Source organism: Pseudochaenichthys georgianus, chromosome 14, assembly GCF_902827115.2.
Source record: "Pseudochaenichthys georgianus chromosome 14, fPseGeo1.2, whole genome shotgun sequence".
NCBI lineage: Eukaryota > Metazoa > Chordata > Actinopteri > Perciformes > Channichthyidae > Pseudochaenichthys > Pseudochaenichthys georgianus.
This window is the reverse complement of record NC_047516.1, coordinates 24,411,341-24,426,741: the sequence shown is the minus strand read 5'-3', so window position 1 is coordinate 24,426,741 and position 15,401 is coordinate 24,411,341. Positions and strand designations below refer to the sequence as shown.

At 43.4% G+C, this 15,401-nt stretch overlaps 1 protein-coding gene across 1 annotated transcript in view; it reads right to left on the bottom strand.

The window, feature by feature from the left end:
* Window positions 1-1,034: 1,034 nt before the first annotated feature.
* brwd3 (bromodomain and WD repeat domain containing 3) overlaps window positions 1,035-15,401 on the bottom strand; it is a 31,466-nt gene continuing 17,099 nt past the window's right edge. The window contains 22 exon segments of the mRNA XM_071205401.1: window positions 1,035-3,847; window positions 4,188-4,352; window positions 4,668-4,756; window positions 5,473-5,642; window positions 5,727-5,879; window positions 5,995-6,138; window positions 6,230-6,274; window positions 8,051-8,123; window positions 8,208-8,333; window positions 8,887-9,007; window positions 9,097-9,252; window positions 9,591-9,652; window positions 9,797-9,908; window positions 10,738-10,820; window positions 10,918-11,042; window positions 11,200-11,307; window positions 11,389-11,499; window positions 11,585-11,810; window positions 11,893-11,966; window positions 12,079-12,246; window positions 12,351-12,444; window positions 12,557-12,734. Of these exon segments, the coding sequence (XP_071061502.1) occupies window positions 2,925-3,847; window positions 4,188-4,352; window positions 4,668-4,756; window positions 5,473-5,642; window positions 5,727-5,879; window positions 5,995-6,138; window positions 6,230-6,274; window positions 8,051-8,123; window positions 8,208-8,333; window positions 8,887-9,007; window positions 9,097-9,252; window positions 9,591-9,652; window positions 9,797-9,908; window positions 10,738-10,820; window positions 10,918-11,042; window positions 11,200-11,307; window positions 11,389-11,499; window positions 11,585-11,810; window positions 11,893-11,966; window positions 12,079-12,246; window positions 12,351-12,444; window positions 12,557-12,734 (3,506 nt within the window). The 3' untranslated portion in view covers window positions 1,035-2,924.

The following is a 15,401-nucleotide window of genomic DNA, read 5'->3' as shown; positions in this document are numbered from 1 at the left end:
TACAGCTTTATTCAAAGGCTCCATGCTTTGTCAGCCTCCCTCTCTCCTGATGCTTATTGACACAATGAAGGAATACCCTGTTCTTACGCACAGCAAAGACTCGTGAAATTACTTATAAGTTATAACAAATAATAAACATTTTTGCCCCTACCCCAGATCCTAAGGTTGAGCTCCATGTTTTTGGGACATTTGGTCAAAAGCAATTATTTAAAGAGTCTTTTGAAGGTGGGTGTTCAGAGTTCCATAATGCTTCATTTGTACTTTCACACAATTAATTATCCCACTGCTGATCTGATAACAAAAAAAACTCCACTACCTTTTCTGCATGCATGCATAGCATAGACCATCTAATGATATGTTTAATTTGAATTTAAAAAAAAGATGGCTAATAAAAAAAAACGTTAACTGGCTATTCTCTGCCATAACCAAAAATATGCTGTTGGTATTCCCAACATTGTGAAAAATATGCCTTTTTAATTTCAGTCTTTTAATAGCTACTGGTTCCTATAATAATTGTAAAGTAATCACTAAAGACCTGTTTGTAGTCAGGTGGTTTTTGGTGTAATAGAAAAGCTAATTAACTCATTTGTTATCAATACTATAGTAAGATGTGATACACTTTGATTTGCCCCTTTAGAACCCTTAAAGTGACCTTTATCACTTTATGCATTGATCCATTTGAATTCCCATGATCCTCCAGTGGCTCTGCAGTTTCTAGGTGTGGCAGAGCTCGGTGCGTCGGTCACAGCTCAACCTTGTTTGTTCCTCGTCTTACTCACCCCAGCTCTTAGTGCATTAATGCAGCAAATGCAGAATCAAAATGGTAGTCAGGTTAGCAGCGACCCATCGGAGTCACTAGACAGTGCCGGAATGTTGTACTTATTGAATATTTGCCTGCGCTGCATGTTTTATGACCATGCGATTATAAAGATGACTCAGTGCTGGGGGAACAGCTTTCGATGGGAAAAACCCTGTTAGAAATCATCAAAGAACGACCACAAACATCCAGAAAGCAGCAGACCAAAACCGAGAAATTCATTTTACATGTTTTTTTATTAAAAAAAGAAAACAGTTCCAATCAAAACATTTTGTATAAAAGACAGGTCACATATTCTTACTCCATCTACAATAGAACGTTTTAGTCAACTAATCTGACGCTTCGAGGCGAGACTAAGAGCCAGCTACTATATGAAAATAAGATTCCCAAAAATATGAATCAGTCTTCTCACAAACGGCAAGTCATTCCAAGAAGGCGGGTAATGCTGCCGCCTGGAGCACCCTAGATGCTGATTTGTGTGTTTTTCTGAGCACCTGAAACTCAAACTCTTCAGCTCAAGAAAAAAAACAAAAAAAACCTCTCTCCTATGAATGATGAGGTGTTTGGATTAGAGCACCCAGTGTTAAAAATGACAATTTGTGAGTCAGCTTTTCCCCTGATGTGTCAGAAGATTTACCAAACAAGGGCCACAGTAAACAATATTGGTGCAACAACAAGGTATCCAATACTATGCAATTCCATGAGAAACACGTGCTGATTGCAAAATGAGGAATCAACCATGCAGAAAAGCTCCACACAAGGATTCTGACACCAACATTATGCCTGATTGTAGTGGGAAAAGGTAGTATAATGTGCATATGATCTACCCATCAGTCCATTGGTGGGTAAAACAAGAGGGATTAAATGGCACAACCTACTACGGCTAATCAATAGTTGCTACTTTTGCTTAAAGCCAATAGAAAGCATGATTAATGTGGCCAACTAGCTCTATCACACACAGGTTAAAAGAAGTTCATTTTGTTTTAATTGTTCAAACTATTACATTTTTTAAAAAAAAGACTGAAGGTATCCTGGCACAGTTTCAACATTCTTACACAATAATCCTTTCTCTTTCTCCAGTATCTTTACTACTCAGCTGCCACAAGGTGTAGATAAATGTGCAAATATTTTCCTCATCACTGTCAGCGTACGAAAAAGTAACCTTAGTATAATACAATGGAAAAATAAATATTATTGTGGAAGAGAGTACGCCAGGGACCCTTTGTTTTTGCACATGCTGGATGGAGAAGTTGGATTGAAAGCAACCATGAATAAACTGATGCGGGTCTGATCCACCAGGCAGTACGACAAATCCAAAACAGGATGCAGTGGCTTTTTACCCCAAGAAAAAATCTCTTTTTTCCCTTAAAAATAAAAAACTGAAAGAAAAAAAAGCACCCAATTCTAGCAGAATTGAAGAACCGATAAAACAGTCAACACCACCAGGAGGGAAGCAGGGAAAACAATAAACATTCACGGGCCAAGGACGTCAGATTGTCCGAGGAGAGCTGGGATATTTCTGTGGATCTGTATTCTACTGACTGCAGTCACTGAAGTATTGCTTGCTAGTGTCTACTACACTTGAGCTACAGATGGAAATAAATCTGAATGAGGTGAGCTCTTCAAACTAAGGCTCGTGGTTGTGAGTAAAGTACCAAAAAAGGTTGACATCGGTGACACTGCACACATCTCACCATGGTCCGAACCACCACTACCATGAAGAGTTCTGCTAGATTACTCGCTGAGAAAAAAACAACAACAGAGAAGTAAAATATGAGCACCATATTTGGCATCACCGCATCCTTCTTTGGTGACCAGGAGGAAGAGAAGAGGGGGCTGTAGTGTTTATTCCTAGACGTGAAACACACAAGAGGAGGAAGAGGAGCAGCGAGCAGTAAGGCCGAGGTGAGTTAGTCCAGCTGGAGAGTATGGAGAGAAGGAAACTCCTCCATGGCAACACATCATGAGCACCAGCGATCAGTGTGAGTCATTAGCAGTCTCGGATCAAAAGAAAGAGTCATTTATATATTATATATACACTTGTACAAAAGAAAGAAAATAATCCCTGAAGTATTACTCATGTTAGACAGTTTTTTTTCTCTTGAGGTCAGTGAGTCCAGCCCATGAGGTGGCTGACGCGGGCTTTCTCGGTCATTTTGCGGACCCTCCCTGAGCGGGACCGGCCTAGGTTGAGGGGGTCTTCCTTGGACCCGTGGCCGTCGTCCTCAGACTCGTCCCGGTACAGAACTGTCCTGCGGCCCTGGTTACGAGTGCTCACCCGGCGAGACTTACACCGGCTGCCCCTCAGACTGCTAGCTCCCACAGCCCCTCCCTGTGCTTCGTCCTCCTCCCCATCGGGATCCTCCTCCTCCTCTGGCTCCTCCTCTTCCTCAGGCTCCTCCTCTTCATCCTCCTCTACCTCATTCTCTACATGTTGTACAGCCACCGGTTGCTGCTGCTGCTGCTGCTCCTCCTCTTCTTCTTCTTCTTCTTCCTCCACCTCTCCATCCTCCACATCCTCCTCTTTACCACCCTCCTCCTCCGCCTCTTCTTCTTCCCCAGCAGCATCCTCCTCCTCCTCCTCCTCCTCCTCCTCCTCCTCCTCCTCTACTGGTGGCTGCACTCGTGCCCTTTTAGGTCCCTGTGCCGCGTCCCCTCCCCCTTTGTGTCTCCTTTTCCCTGATGCCGCTCCCTTACCCTTAACAGAGAGGCGTAGCGACAGGCAGGGGGCTTTGCTGTAGTCGTGATCTCCGCCTTCGACAAACTTCTCCATCTCAGACTCGGAGCTGTTCTCGCTGTCCGACGACGACGAGGAAGAGGAGGACGATGAGCTGGAGGATGAATCTGATGAGGAGCTGTTGGGCCCAGACACAGCTGCTTCTGCTGCTGCTACTACTACTACCACCTCCCCCTCTTCTTCCTCATCTTCATCATCATCATCATCATCATCGTCATCGGCGGCGGCCTGTGGCACTTCTCGACCGCGGCGTTGTCTGGAGCCGTTGCTGAGATGAAGGTTACGCCTGTGCCCTGATGCGACACAACACAAGGTTTTAACGTCACGGTAAAGATTACAAGACGTCTAAACATTTGTGGTTTTTGCTGCAACTTTGATTACTATTATTATTTTATTAACAAATAATTAAGATCGTTCAGTCTATAAAATGTCCGAAAATTGTGGGAAATATCCATCACAGTTCCTCAAAGTCCACGGTCTCTTATTTGAGAGGAGTAAAACTGCATTTTCTGACATTTTTGCATTACAATTCATCAATTCTTTAAAACTAAATATGTTTCTGTTGATAATCGTACCAATTAGTCGACCGATGGTGTAGCTCTGATCTTTGTGAGAATGTATTGCTCGTCCTACCTGACTGCTTCACTGGAGTTGGCTGGCTGCGGGTCACCCGGAGCGGCTCTTGGCTTCCGCTCTCGCTACTCGTCCCTGATTCTGGGGAAGCAGGCTGGATGTCGTCCTCCTCTTCTTCCTCCTCCTCTTCCTCATTCTCCTCTGCTACACTACTGCTTTGCTGGGCTGAATCGACAAAATAATTCTTATTACTCATCCAGTAATCACAGTACATCCGTAGTGTGAAGCATTACATCTTACACACATATCATTACTGTAAGCTACAACATACTGTGTGGCAATGCTAACTCTATTATAAGCTAAATCAAATGGACAGTGAAAATGCAGTTAGATCAGTGAAACACCAAAATAAAACTAAATGTATCATTTTGGAAGAGTAATGATTGTGTTACTTCCCCAACATTGCTACAAGCAAACATTTTGTTAATGATTCTGCACAACATCGAGAGCTAAAACACATGGAGCCACAACAGCACATACCCTGGCGGGATCTCCGAGAACGAGTCTTCGTTGAGGTCTGGGATTTTTTTGGCTTCGACACCCTCCCTGACTTGTGCTTCCCTTTAGAGCTGCACACATGGAGACAGAGAGAAGACAATACATGTCAGAATAAATAACAACATTATTTAAAAGCAGGATGCCTGCAACTTTCATCATATTGAAGGGGCCCTATTGAGCTTTTGGGGGGGAATTTCCCTTTCCTGCAGTGTGTTATATAGGTTTTTGTGCATTTAAATGTTCTGCAAAGGCTTCAATCCCAAAGTTGCCTCCAGAGATTCTTTCCCCCCCCCCCCCCCCCCTGCCTTAAACACCTCCATTGGACTCCTTTGTTTACTTCTGCAACGTCACTACGTAACACTTGCACTTGTATTAGCTGGCGCTCGGACAAATTGTACATGATAGGCTAAGGGCTGGGACGTCTCTACGTGGTTGACCAATCACAACAGGGCCGACCAGCTAACCAATCAGAGCAGACTGGGCTCTGGTTTCAGACAGAGGGTGAAAAGAGGTGGTGCAGCACAGCCAGTATGAGAAAAATAAGGGGCTTTCTGAACATCAAAGCATGTAAACATGTCACACTAGAGGAACAAAACACAAATATGAGCCTGGAAATGTGCATAATATGGCCCCTTTAAATGAGCAGCTTCAAAAGAGCTGTTTAGGACAGGACTCTTTAGGCTGAGGGTAAAACAGGCATTCATTTTAAAGCAGCTGACACCCAGTGTAAACAAAAATCTAAAAGATAGGATGATGAGGAATGTCAGGTTTGTGGGGCAATCAGCACCTGGGGGAGGGACTTAAAGGCGGGGAGCTGCCTCCGTTGTGCATCCTGTCCCTGTAACTCAGTCTCTGACGTGTCCGCCGCTCATTCTGTACGGCAGACTTGTAGTCGGAGATGACGGAGATTATGTTTCTTTCAAAGAAGGCCGACAAGCTGAGGGTCATGGTGTAGATCTAAAACAAAAAAAGTCAAGAGTGAATCTACCAGACAACCACCATGTCAGACTTTACACCGATAATTCAGTGATGCTGCCTCACCTGTGATTTCTTGTTGGGCGTGTATGCTTTGGAGTTGCTGAAAATGAGGCGCACATCTTTGGCAAACTCCACTGGGCTTTCATAATTCCCTGCGCCCAGCGTCTCTGACACTGAAGCCAGATCCATGGGAGTGTCGATGATGTTCCGATAGTCCTGCATAAAACAAGTGCACAGATGTTCATTTTAATGTGGATTCTGCTTTTACGTGTATGCCCTCGGCATGCATTTTTAAAGTTATTTCTAGTTCTGTGAGGCATGATTGTTTTACCGGATACTCAAAGAGGTCCACGGGCCGCCTGAACGGCTCGGAGTCTGATGACACCATCATTCGACGCGTCAGCTCTTTGCATTGCCCACGCCAAAATTTCACATCCAAAACCACACCGCGCTTCTTGGAATTCTGGTTGGCTCCCTGGCAGAGAGAAGAGGATGTCAACTACTACTGGAAGTACTGCAGATGACTTATATTTGTTGTGGGATACTGGACTTTGATTTGCTCTTACCAGATTTCCTGTTGAGGTGCCTGGAGTGTCAGAGTCCACCTCAACCTGCAGAGGAGCACAAATACATCTAAATGACTGATGATGATTTACAGCATAAAACACTACTAAAAACCTGCCACCATAATTAAAATACGGTGAATTGACTTATTTTTAAAAGCACTTTTAGAGTCTTTGCGGCCCTCAATGTGCTTTTACATACAGTGGGGCAAAAAAGTATTTAGTCAGCCACCAATTGTGCAAGTTCTCCCACTTAAAAAGATGAGAGGCCTGTAATTTTCATCCTAGGTACACTTCAACTATGACAGACAAAATGAGAAAAAAAAAATCCAGAAAATCACATCAAAATAAATATTTAGTCAATAACAAAAGTTCATCTCAATACTTTGTTATATACTCTTTGTTGGCAATGACAGAGGTCAAACGTTTTATGTAAGTCTTCACAAGGTTTTCACACACTGTTGCTGGTATTTTGGCCCATTCCTCCATGCAGATCGCCTCGAGAGCAGTGATGTTTTGGGGCTGTCGCTGGGCAACACAGACTTTCAACTCCCTCCAAAGATTTTCTATGGGGTTGAGATCTGGAGACTGGCTAGGCCACTCCAGGACCTTGAAATGCTTCTTAAGAAGCCACTCCTTCGTTGCCCGGGCGGTGTGTTTGGGATCATTGTCATGCTGAAAGACCCAGCCACGTTTCATCTTCAATGCCCTTGCTGATGGAAGGAGGTTGTCACTCAAGATCTCACGAGACATGGCCTCATTCATTCTTTCCTTTACACGGATCAGTCGTCCTGGTCCCTTTGCAGAAAAACAGCCCCAAAGCATGATGTTTCCACCCCCATGTTTCACAGTAGGTATGGTGTTCTTTGGATGCAACTCAGCATTCTTTCTCCTCCAAACACTTTTTACCAAAAAGTTCTATTTTGGTTTCATCTGACCATATGACATTCTCCCAATCCTCTTCTGGATCATCTAAATGCTCTCTAGCAAACTTCAGACGGGCCTGGACATGTACTGGCTTAAGCAGGGGGACACGTCTGGCACCATAGGATTTGAGTCCCTGGAGGCGTAGTGTGTTACTGATGGTAGCCTTTGTTACTTTGGTCCCAGCTCTCTGCAGGTCATTGACTAGGTCCCCCCGTGTGGTTCTGGGATTTTTGCTCACCGTTCTTGTGATCATTTTGACCCCACGGGGTGAGATCTTGCGTGGAGCCCCAGATCGAGGGAGATTATCAGTGGTCTTGTATGTCTTCCATTTTCTAATAATTTCTCCCACAGTTGATTTCTTCACACCAAGCTGCTTAACTATTGCAGATGCAGTCTTCCCAGCCTGGTGCAGGTCTACAATTTTGTTTCTGGTGTCCTTTGACAGCTCTTTGGTCTTGGCCATAGTGGAGTTTGGAGGTGACCAAATACTTATTTTACAGAGGGATTTACCAATTAATTCATTAAAAATCCTACAATGTGATTTCCTGGATTCTTTCCCCCATTCTGTCTCTTATAGTTGAAGTGTACCTAGGATGAAAATTACAGGCCTCTCATCTTTTTAAGTGGGAGAACTTGCACAATTGGTGGCTGACTAAATACTTTTTTGCCCCACTGTATACAAGTGAATGCATTTAAACACATTTCATACATGGGTTGCCATAGAAGGTGCCAACTGCTCAGAATGACTAACATTCTCCCACCATTGGCCAATTTGGAATAAAGTATCTTGCCTAAGGACATGTTGACTGCATGGGCTGGGGATTGAAGGACAACAACTCCTAAGCCTAAGATGTTTCACAAAAAACAACAACTAATAAAACACAACCCAAACCTCACCTCTTCTCCTCCACTGCTGACCTCAGACCTCAGCTTGTGGTACAGATCCAAGATGTCCGTGCAGCTCTGGTCCCTGAAAGAGACAGAGGCATAAGACACATGTGCAGGACTAATAAACATTGTAGTAACATCGTACATGAGCTGTGTGGAGCTTTACCCGATGTAGCGCAGGAGAATGTCAGTCACCACCTTGGCAGTTGCTACAATGGGGCTCTGGGGTTCGTTGAAAGTGCGGGCGTTGTGTTCGACGTAGCGCACCTCCCACATTAACGCAGAGATCCGCCTGCAGCAGAGAAGGACATCCGCACAAACAAGTGTTAATAAATATGTCATTTTCTTTTACATTACATTAGCAGACGCTTTTATCCAAAGCGACTTACAATAAGTGCGTTCGACCAACAAAATACAAACTTGAAGAAAACAGAATCATATAAGTACATCAGGCTTCATTCATTTTACATTAAAACATTACCAAATTCTATTTTATTTTCATTGCGAATAAAGGATATCAAATATATATTTAATAGAGTAGTTTTGTGTCCTGTGTTGTGCGCCATGTCAGGACAAGTGCAACACACAATGATAGACTTGAAGTTACTTAATTAGAGTTTAGGATGACAAAAACAAGGTGATATTTAGACTAGATTTCACCAACTAAAATTAAAATAGTTCGGGTTTCCTTTAGGGTTTTCATCAGAAAATACTAAAATGCTAAGACTTTAAAAATCTCGTTAAAAAGGAATGTGGTTGACTAAATACGAGTCAAACAGTGACACAGGTCTAAGACTGAATAGAAGAATATGTTTGTGTGAGGTTGTGTTTGCGTGCTGCTTCACCTGTAGTAGCGGTTCTCCAGTCGTTTGTGGATGGTGCTGAGGTCAGTGGGGTAAGAAACGGCAGTGCAGTACAGAGGGTAGTCTTGCAGATTTACAGGTGATGCGAATGCCTTGGCGACATCTGTGGACAAACAGGAGTGAGGTCAAACATGAACAAGGTCAGACTTCTCCTGTAACAAGCAAACTGTCATCGACCATTCGGTGGCCTACCCAGTGTGAGGAGCAGGTCGATGCCAAAGATGACCCTCTCACACTCTTCATCTCTCGTGTGAGCACCCCACTCTCCTTCCTGAGGTGAGTAGAGCAGAGCCTTCAGCTCGTCCTCTGCCACCTCCACGCCATCACCCTCATGCTCAGGCAACGCAGCTGACATTTGTCAGAAAAGAAGAAAAAGTATTAAGTTAGTTAAATAATGTTTTAACATTTTAGTTACTGAGAAGATAATAAAATAAGGAAATGAGAGGCATTTCACTGTATCCCAGTTAAATGCAGCCTTGGTAGTACATTTCCAATAACAATAATATCTTTACAAATATTTCGTAAATCTATACAGTATGTATATTCATATGTTGTTTTGCTGGAGATTTTAAAAAAAGTGTATAGATTGATTATCTTTCAACTTTATTAAATCTCTCGCCATAATTTCCTGTTATCTAATAAAGGTTTTCTAACCAGTTGATTCTCATATTAATAATACCACTGACCTTCTTCAGGGATAGGCTCCATGTCCCAGGGACTCATTTTCTCCCGCTCACCATTATCCCACCTGTAGAAACAAGAAAATAAAACAATAATTCCATAATCCTTAAGAAAAGTGAGATTCTGTGGGAGGGCATGGGATTAACAGAGAGCACTGTTGGAGCAGGTTACTCGTACACCCGCTACAAACACTGCAGAGAAACTGACTCACTTCACTGCAAAGCACTGAAACAGGCTGTCTGGATACTCCAGCTGCAGAGGCTCCTGGTCCTCCACGGAGCCAAACCACCAGGCGTCGTCAATGATGCTGCGGAACCTCATACCTGGAGAGAGAAGGGCGGAGAGGACAGAACACTCTTCATCACAATAATCACATTCAGATAGACAGCTACAGATCTGTTAAAGAGATATTTGTTTCTGTGGCTGGTGATATTAAATTAAAACCCTTTCAAACTATAAATGAAGAATATCAGCTTTTGTCAACAAACAGGATATCTAAAGTCCCATAGTCTATAACGAACAACAGTATACCAACACCATATATCACTGTTAAGGTTTTAAGTAAGCCTCAGTGGAGCTGGTTTGAAAACTGAATGCAAAAGGCACGTTCACACCGCAGTACTTTTCCCACTTTAGTTCCGAATTGTTGTGTTCACCAACACACCCAAAAAATCCGGAACTAAAATTAGTTCATGAGAACCTTTTTACCCCCTTTTCCGTGGGACTTTCGTGGGAGAAAAAGGTTCCTATGTCTGATTGGCTGGGCGGAATGCAAACCACGCCCCGTAAAACTCCCAAAAAGTTTTATGAAGCCGCCATTTTATTATCCTATTATTAGCATTAGCATTAGCCCAGCGCAGAAACGCAGAGAGACTAACTTATGGCAACACAAAATAAAACATGGGAGCGGCGGAGATTAGGAGGTGTCGGCGTTCTGGCGATTTACTCGGAAGGCTTCAGTAGAAGCTGCTGGGAGTCCCAGAAGTAAAGAGTTCTCATGAACTAAGTTCTGATGAACCTTTGTGGGAAAAGTACTGCGGTGTGAAAGCGCCTATTGCACTGTTTCCACTTTTCTAAATGTCTTATGTTATACATATTTGTTGTATGTTTTTTGGATCAAATGCTGTGTTTTGTATTTATGTGAACACTCACCTGGTTGCCAGTTGTGCTCTTTAGCTTCGTTGTAAAACTGCTGAAGTACCAGAAAATCTATGACATCTGGCATGTCATGGTACCTTTAGAGTGTGGGAATTAAACATTTAATTAAATGCAGGCATGCTTTAATTTAGATTTTGTTAATATAAAATAATATGATATTACTATGTTGCTTACTTTAAGGAGAAAGATTCACTGGTCATCTTCCCTGAGACTGAGTCCACGAAAGCCAGCTTTAGGCAGCAGAGGGTGGGAGGTCCAACTTCATATTTAATTCCAACCACCTTCACAGATTCTTGGTCCTGAGGAGGCAGAAGAAACACAAAGTTAAGCTCTGCCAATCTTTCCCTTGGCCAAGGAAAGTACATCCCATTGCCGTCTTCAGAAATGACAACATGTGGCGGCTGTGTTCAGACTCTTGTCTAACGGAACACGTTCACTACACAGGCTGCTCCTCACCCTGAGGTCGAGTCTGTTCCACGGCTGCTTCTGAGGGTTGATGCTGTAAGCCTTGGCCCTGCGGACAGCGCGGACATACGCCTGGTGGCCCTGTTTGAAGTAGACGAGCTGGAGGAAGACATGAGAGATGTTGTCAAAAACGCATGTTATGAACCGTTATTTCAGTTTTCAGACAGTGAAAAACTTTACCTCATCTCCCATTTGTGGAACAAAAGGAGAGCGATGTGGGACGGTCTCCATTATCCATGCTGGTGGAAGCCACTCCTCTGCATCAAGTCCAGCCAGAGAGGACGTGGGTTTCTGGCATTAAGCAATGAGAAACATGTTGAAGTACAGAATTCCTCCTGTACTGTGAGGTGAAGATGTTTTAAGGAGGTCATGTTACCTGTTTGGTCTCCTTAGGCTTCTTCTTTTTCTCGTTGTCCTTCTTCCTGGGCTCCTTTGCCTTGCCATCTCCTTCCTCCTCCTCCTCCTCCTCCTCCTCCTCTTCTTCCTCCTCCTCCGAGCTGCTGTAACCCCGGGGCTGTACGGGCCTCCTGGTTGGTCGCTTCGGCGGCTGCAGGTTGATCCCAGCATCGGCTGTCCAATCAGAATACTCACTGGAGGAGTCACTGAGAATGAAAGAGATATTATGTTAGATTAGTGATCATTACTGCATTTAGAAAACACACTTCTCCGTCAGAAGATATTTACCCGGAGCTGCTTTCATTCTGCCACTGAGCTTCACCATCAGAGGACGCTTCGCTTTGCTCCGCCTGCTCTGCTACCTGTCAATAGAAATACAAACAGCCAATTGTATTATTCTGAATGGTAGTTAACAGACGGTGCTCTACTGGACATGTCATGTTTGGACATCAAGAGTAGAAAGAGGGAACGTACATTTCCTTCGCTGTCAGAGTCCACCTGGCTCTCAGTTTCAAGTCGGTTGCTGGAATTTCGACTCCTCCGAGGACGACGGACTTGAGCCGAGCGGGTCTGATAGGCATGGCGCTGCTGCTTTTTCTTGGACGGCCGCAGCGATCGTAGGCGAGAAGTCGGCTGATCGCTCTATAAAGTACGTAAGGAAGGTTGAAGACAAGTAAAACAGAAATGAATTGGCAACAATAGATAGTATTTAGTTGTAAAAATAACTGAGGTTAAAAGTAGTGTACCATTGGTGTGCAGGACACTGGCTTCTTCCGCCTCTCTGCGTTGTAAAGAGAACATTCCATGTCGCCTTTGGCTTTTCTGCACTGCTCCACAGATCTAATAAGAAATTCATCATGAAAAATACATAATTAATAAAAAAGCAATTTCACTGATATAATCTTTCTGTGATATCCTCACATCCAATAAAAAGTCTTTCTGTCTGCCTCACCTGGAGATCCCACGCGGCACCTCATTGACCATCACCCTGCGGCTCCAGGCCAGCAGGTCCCTTTCGGTGGCCACCTGACTCGGCAGGACGTTATGCTGCATCTGCCACACCCCGTCCACCTGCCCACTCCTGCGGGGGGTACCAGCCACAGAGGAGGCCTCCCCCTCTGCCTCGTTTCCTTCTAAGAATCGAGATGAAAATTGTTCGTTATGGCAAGATGTTACTTAGGAAATATGGCCTTTTTGTAAATAGATGGTAACTCTTTAAAATCTAGTAGTCACACTCTGTATGGAATACCGTACTTTTCGGACTATAAGCCGCAACTTTTTCCCCCCCATTTTGTTTGTACAGCTAACGGCCACTAGGGAACCTCCTAGATCTATGGATTTTACAGGTAAAATTAACCACCTTTAACGCTATGGGCTCTATGACCGGTCCCCGCCCGCCACCTTTAAGCGGCGGGCTCCAGCAGGAAAAGCTGGAGGCCGGAAAAGAGTGAGACAGGTAGCGCGCCAAAGTAAAAGTGGAACCGAGAGACAGAACGAGAGCAAGACAGACGGACAATTTAGCTGCTGCGGCTCATATGCAGGTGCACTTTATAGTCCGAAAAGTACGGTATATATAATCTCTTTCATAACTAAAATACTTAAAAAAGGTACATAAATGACATTAGACGAACCAAGAACCAACCGTTGCAACAGGATTTATCTGGAATAAGTAAGTGGCACTATTTAAAATAAATATAATGGATGTATTTTGGAATTCAATTATGTGGGGGATGAGGGAGGGGGTCATGGACAATTAAAATACTAGGAGAAAAGTAGGCAATAGGGAGGAAAGTCAGAGCTCTAGCATGCATGGGAAGCATATTGTCATCGATAATTTAAATACAATTATTTATACAACATATAATACAACTTATACAAGTAGATTATCAGTGGTGTTTTTTTCTCTATTTTTGCTCGCGGCACAAGGAGAAATAAAAGAGAAGCTAAAACTGTCACAGAAGATTGAGCACTTCTGCATTTTGTGTGAACCTACCATTATACACTGCATCACAACAAATAAAACTAAGAAAAGTTTGTTTACATAATGTAAAGTCAAACCAGGGTTTCCGCTAGGAATTTTTCTTGCCGGTCAAGTGTCCGGAAAGAATTAATTTAACGGACAAATTTGAAACTTACCGGTCATGTTTCAATAATAATAAGAATAAGAATTGTGTAGCAGAGTTTCCATTAGCAGGTAATTACCGGACTATGACCGGATATGCTGATGTTTAAAACTCAGTTTTTCAGAGTCATTTTTATATTGCTTCAGTTTATAATTGTAACAGAAATTTTCATTTTTCAATAAATGATGCGCAAACAACAAACATAATTATTACATTCAAACAAAATACTTTAAGTAGATAAAGTACATTATTCAAAAGTTTACATTAACTTTGAATAATAACACGGGAGAAACCGGAGCCTCTCTTTTTCCTCTCTCCCTCCCTCCTTGTCTCTCTCTCGACAGCCTGTCTGTATTTCATGCAGCTCGCTAAACCGTGGGCGGGGCTTCAGGTGATCATGTAGAGCTGCGTGTGTCCATCGTCAGACTCAGCATCTGATCTCTCTCTCGCGCCTGGTTATAATTCACTCGCGTTTATGTCCATATCGATCAGATCCAACTCTCCTGATCGGCCTTTATAGAGAGCACCGATCAAACTATTAAGAGTGAATATCGGCCGATCAAGACCGGCGGCCGATCAAGACCTAATTATTACCGGACATTTTGACTGGCAGGTTTTGAATTGACTGGTTTTTTAATCAATTTTACCAGCTAAAAAAAACGGTAATTACCGGCTAACGGAAACCCTGAGTCAAACATACCCTCCGCTCCTTCAGCCGGCGGCTCTTCGATCTCACGCCCGTCCTGCTCATCCTGCAACTGTCTGATCAGATTGTCCAAAATGCTTTCTCTGTTTTCTGCTGTTTGCTGGCCAAGTACCTGTTCAACCAACTCTCCCTCACCTAAGCAGAAGAAAAAGAAAATATTTTGTCAAACGTTTTAAACTTCCTAAGATAAAAGTGTGCAAGCATTTTGAGTAAATGTTGTGAGAGAATAAGGGAGCATGTGTTTACTGTTAGCCATATATCCTAGTTGGGGTACCAGCTGGTCCTCCTGGCACTGCTCTCTCCCTGGCACCAGGCGCTGGTAGTGAGGAGGGTGAGGATTCCCATCAATGTCCACCAGGAAGGGTGAAGGCATGAGGTGTGGAGCCTGCTGCGTCTGCTCATCCAGAACGTAGTTATTAGCATCACGGATGAGAGGTCGGTAGTCCGTGTGGAAGAACATCTGATCAGGAATCTGGAGGGAATCATGAATACATTTGTGTTTATTATAATGATACCTAATCTGTACAATATTTAAAGGGGCCCTATTAAACTAATTGCAGGCTCATATATATATATTTCTATTTTGTTCCTCTACTGGGACATGTTTAAATGCTTCAATGTTCAAAAGGGTCTTTATTTTTCTCATACTGCCTGTGCTGCAGCTCCTCTTTTCACCCTCTGTCTAAAACCAGAGCCCAGTCTGGTTAGCTACATTTCTGACCTCCTGCTAAATTATGAACCATCCAGATCTCTCAGGTCTTCAGGGACTGGTCAGCTTTCTGTCCCCAGAGTCAGAACTAAACATGGTAAAGCAGCGTTCAGTTATTATGCTCCAAATATCTGGAACAAACTCCCAGAAACTTGCAGGTCCGCTGCAACTCTTACTACTTTTAAATCCAGGCTGAAGACTTTCTTTTTGTCGCTACTTTTAATTGAACTATTCATATATCTTAGACTGCACTGTAACT